This window comes from Lepisosteus oculatus, chromosome 9 (genome assembly GCF_040954835.1).
Source record: "Lepisosteus oculatus isolate fLepOcu1 chromosome 9, fLepOcu1.hap2, whole genome shotgun sequence".
Taxonomy (NCBI): domain Eukaryota; kingdom Metazoa; phylum Chordata; class Actinopteri; order Semionotiformes; family Lepisosteidae; genus Lepisosteus; species Lepisosteus oculatus.
The window spans coordinates 14,305,932-14,311,260 of record NC_090704.1 but is presented as its reverse complement, the minus strand read 5'-3'; the positions used below and the strand labels follow the sequence as shown (position 1 = coordinate 14,311,260).

General features: G+C 38.7%; 1 protein-coding gene across 1 annotated transcript; it reads left to right on the top strand.

Moving 5' to 3' along the window:
- The first annotated feature begins 3,188 nt into the window (after window positions 1–3,188).
- Window positions 3,189–5,017, top strand: foxd3 (forkhead box D3). The gene has a single exon (XM_006634849.3). It carries the CDS (start codon window positions 3,478–3,480, stop codon window positions 4,591–4,593), a length of 1,116 nt encoding a protein of 371 aa, XP_006634912.1. The 5' UTR covers window positions 3,189–3,477; the 3' UTR covers window positions 4,594–5,017.
- The last annotated feature ends 312 nt before the right edge of the window (window positions 5,018–5,329 follow it).

Genomic DNA, 5,329 nt, shown 5'->3' with positions numbered 1-5,329 from the left:
TACATTTCATTAACAAACTGCGAGACTATAAAACAGGATTTATGAAGCTTCAAAAGATCAGTTTAAGAGGACGGATTTTATCTACTTTTTCAACAATAAGGCCGATAACATTCTCTTTCAAAACCCTATGACACAGAAATTGAAAGACAAAGATCTGAAATAGACTCAAGAATCCCTTTAAATGTGTTTCTCTCTCACATACTTTTGCATTCTTGTCTTTACGGGATTTCCCGTCCACTCTTAAGTTTTATTTGCTACTCCTTACTCCACCCACGCGAAACTCCACACGGAGAATGGATTCGAAGCAAATATTTTGGCTATTAAATTTAAGTAAAGTAGATTCTATTTTCCTTATGAAATAAGTGGTTTACACTGTGGGGGCATCTCTAGATTGCCTGATTGTCAAGAATTGCTATCTCTGTAAGGCCATTTTCACAAATGATGTGTCTAAATTGATAATAATACACGCCCACATTAAATAGCATAATATAACGAGTTTGTCCAATCCTTCAAAAAAGAGGTTAAAAGTGTATATTTCGGTGTGCCCTGATACACAACGAACTGCTAGTTCTACTATGTGCTATATTGTTGTACATGGTGACACGTTTTTAAAAAGGAACTAAAAGTATTTAAAACGTTGAATGAGCAAACGACGTGTAAAATAAATGTTGGGTTTTGCTGAAAGGAGACCAATTTCATCTGCTAAGTAGCCGGTATTGACAGAGTGGAGATCACACAGGTCAGATGGTACCCCGCCTCAGAGCCAGATTAGTACAATACATACTTAATCTGGGGGAAACGTTCCTTTTGACTCAAGCCCCATTATTATTAACGATGATATGATTTAATTAACACGACTTTTATTGTGATGTAGAAAATAAACGAATCAACGAGATGCCGAATTACAGTTGTGATTTTTTATCTTCTGCCTGGAGAATAAAAGATACACTGCATTGTGGAGTTGTTTCATGAAGGAGGAGCTGTGTTTCGGATTATATCTTAATATTTGCTAAACATCGTGTATACTGCACTTTGCAAGGAACATCGCGTTATTCCCTTTATTTTTAAATAGAATGAATTACAACAACAAACAAAATATACGAAGAATATTATAAGAAAAACGAGTATTAGAATATTAGGTTACTAAAACGGGTATTATATAATATATAGATTTGTACTCGCAACGTAGTCTCAAATGAAAATAACAACCTTTATACATTTTATATTTAATTGTATTAGACTACATTCACGTCAAAAACAACTTATAACGCTTTATCTAAATACAATAAACAAAATATTAAGCTGTCCAAATGTCATTCGTTGCCTTTTCAACAGATGGGCGCTTTATTACATATCATTTCATATTCATTACAGTTATTGCCTGGTAATTAAGAGTTTTTTTTATCGAGTGTAGCCTACGAAATCTACCGAACAGAAAATGCAAATCCAAACATAAAACGTATTCCTGTTAATGCTCGATAAGAACGTGGTCCTTATAATACTTAGTACACCTTTTGCATTTTAATAAAAAGACATCTCTACAACATACTTAACAACAATATTACTTTTATACATATTGATATGAAATCCGAAACCTTGCATGAACTCCCATCTCCGTAATATTTGTGCTTATTTTAATTCATTTTTATTTAGCTTAATTTAGCCAACTGCACAGAGTGTCCAAAAAATACTGGAAATTGCGACAAGTGACGCTTTCAAGTTATTTAAAATAAAGAAAATCCTTCCATCGCAACCACAATACACTACGACGTCTAATTCATTCGCCAGCAGAGGCCTGAAGAATTTTGTTCGGTACAGAATAAGCCTTGTCACAGTTAACTGCTGCTCAGATCCCATCGTAAAGTCATTTACACATTTTTGTTAGTTCTAATAGAGGGGTGGTAAGAATAATTGATTCTGTTGTCAATTAAAGATATTTTCATTACGGCAGGAGGAGACTTGCAGACCAAATCAATAGGAAGTTATATTGCTAGTGGCACACAGATAACGAATTTAAAGCTCCTGTACTCTTTTTCTCTGGGCTACACAAATAGAACAATATAAAAGTTATCGAACATTCTGATAAACTCGTTTACCTCAATATGCAAGAAAACTGTTCGGAGGACAAAAAAAATCATTTAAAAGGTACGTGCGTATTGTTACAATTAATTACAAATTACACTGGGATAGAGAAAGGTTTTAATCTTTCTGAGGTCTGTGAAATCTATACAAAGAACCAGTCATTTTAAAGTCAAGGCTTTTATGTTTTTATGACAAGTTGTGTGGTGGTTCTGTTTTTCCCTCCTCTGTGTCACTGATATTAAACGGTTTTCTCGCAGGAAACGTATGAAGTTCTGTGTACGTTTTTGCATCCTTTTCATGGAAAACATCCTACTGACAAGACTTGCTTACCTTCATTGTTGTGAATAGACTCTTCAAATTCACCTACTCTCTCATTTCCTACTTTTTCATATGCTAACTCCAGCAATGATTAGGTCGTTAACACCTCTGCAGAGCCCGTTAGGAGTTCTTTATAGTTTCCCATTATCATCGCACGCCTTTCCCCTTCTCCTTTTCATTTGGTGAATGTAATACATTAATCGATTACCCTCCAGCACTTGCACTGTATGTTCAAGTTCAACTAAGATTAACATTATTTTTTATGCCGAAAACACCATAATCTTGGTTTCTAACTACACGGCAAATGTCCAAAAATTTCCACGTATTAACAGTTTTTCAGCGCATAAACATCCCTCTTCTCATTAGGAATATTTGCTAATTCCTGTACTTTTTTTTCTGGCTTTATACGCGTTGCCCGCGATATTTATTGAAGACGAAACGGTGAGTAGCTGCGAAGAGGTTTAATGAACTTAAAATGCAGACGCTTTCGCTCATCGTCTTTCAGCACAATTTGATTTAGCCAAAATTGGTTTTAGAGCTGCAGAGTTAATTCATAACTGCTACGGAGATTTCAATCAAGCAGGCCAGTTGTCTTTTTTCCCCCAACTGCTACTGTGAAATGGTCTATGACAGACGAATAAAGTAGGGATGTAGTGGCAAGTGGTATTACCGCTGTCCCTTTGTTGACAAATCCATGAAACAACTCCAGTTTGCATGGTTTAACAGGGGGAAGTCTGACGTCAGGCCATCACGTGACGGCACTGATAGTATATCTTTAACTGAAAAGTAATCTATCAGACAGTTCTTAAAACCGGCTTTAAAGCATGTGTCATCTTTACTCCCCACTCTGAATCCAGTTTCAGTTACTGGGAAATACGATTTGAAGGTGAGCGGGCGTGAAGCAAACGAGACTGTTACAACTTTAGCTAGGCGCTTCGCGGCTAGAGAAATATTTTCTAAAGTTTAAGTTTCACTGGCAGGCCGATCTGACCTGCATTTAGAATTTGTTGACATCCGATCCCATCCAGACGGGCCACGGCACTTACCTTCGTTTGTTCTTCAGTAAAGTAAGCTGTGATGACCCTGTCTGGAGGCAACAGTGCCAACGACATGTCCGGTCAGACGGTGCTTACAGCTGAAGATGTGGATATCGATGTGGTCGGAGAAGGCGACGAGGGGATGGAAAGGGACAGCGACTGCGAGAGCCAGGGAATTCACGACCGCGGCGAAGAGGGGGAGGAGATCGGGGTGAAAGAGCTGACGGGGAGCCCCTGTGAGAGCGCAGCCGAAGGAGAGACCAAGGGAGACGGCCAGGAGACCGCATCTGCGCCCATTCAGAGCAAACCAAAAAACAGCCTGGTGAAGCCACCTTACTCTTACATCGCGCTCATCACCATGGCTATACTTCAGAGCCCGCAAAAGAAATTAACCCTTAGTGGGATCTGCGAGTTCATCAGCAACCGCTTCCCCTACTACAGAGAGAAGTTTCCAGCCTGGCAGAATTCCATCCGACACAACCTGTCCCTGAACGACTGCTTCGTCAAAATCCCAAGGGAGCCGGGAAACCCAGGCAAGGGCAACTACTGGACTCTAGATCCCCAGTCGGAAGATATGTTCGACAACGGCAGCTTTCTCAGAAGACGGAAAAGATTCAAGAGACACCAGCCAGATGTTCTCAGGGAGCAAACCGCCCTAATGATGCAAAGTTTTGGGGCGTACAGCATCGGGAATCCTTACGGGCGTCACTATGGAATTCATCCGGCAGCCTACTCCCATCCAGCGGCTTTGCAGTACCCTTACATCCCCCCTGTGGGTCCAATGCTTCCCCCGGCGGTCCCTCTCTTGCCCTCCGCTGAACTCAACAGAAAAGCTTTCAATTCACAACTCAGCCCCAGTCTCCAGCTGCAGTTGAATAGCCTGAGCACAGCGTCGATTATCAAATCGGAGCCTTCCAGCAGACCCTCGTTCAGTATAGAAAACATTATTGGGGTGTCCAGCACGTCTTCTAGTGCACAGACTTTCCTGAGGCCTCCTGTGACAGTTCAGTCTGCTTTACTCAGCGCACAACCTCTCTCCCTTACCCGGACATCAAGTGCTATAGCGCCTATTCTGAGCGTGCCCACAAACATAATCTCCGGACAGTTCTTACCGACTGCGTCCACCGCAGGTGTTTCCAAATGGCCTTCTCAATGAGAACTTTATTTTTTTATACATAGAAATATATGTCACCTGTTCGATACCAAGCACTGGACTTTGACGGCAAAACTGTAGCCATTGTCAAAAAGTTAAAAAAAAAAGGAATGCTTTCTGTACAGGTAAAATTTGTAAATATTTGTACAAAGAAACTGATTTACTTGTTTGGTTTTTTTTCTAATTATTTTATTGTTTGAACTGTGTAACAGTTGTTGTTCACCGAGCTTCCATTTTTTTATTGTTGGGAGTTCACTGCCAGTAGTAATATTGAAATTACATTTTTTTTGTTTTATAAATACATATAATGCAAAAAAACAGGAAAACACTTCGTATTCTATGAAAAATAAGTCTGTTTATAAAAACTGAAATAAATGTATTCTATGTAGCTCTATCGTGTTGTACACTGGATAACTTTGTTAATAAATCTGGATAAAAAAAAACATGCATAATGTATTTTTTCCCCTATAAATGCATTTCCTAAATTTAGCTTTATTTTATTTTCAAAGGTTGGGATGACTAAATGATTGGAATTAATCAGTATTTATAACACACGGATTTATTTTAGATGAAACTATAACTTAATATTATATCCCACATGCTTAGAAAAAAAACTTCTTACGCACAAATGTATATAGAATTGGGTTACTTATATTATTTTAATATCACTATAGTATTTCTCTTGCTACATTGTTTTGCATACTCGCTATGAAAACGAATACATACAGTTGTTATTATT

Excerpts from the sequence above, each read along its gene's own strand:
- foxd3 (XM_006634849.3), top strand. The coding sequence starts at position 3,478 with ATGACCCTGTCTGGAGGCAACAGTGCCAACGACATGTCCGGTCAGACG.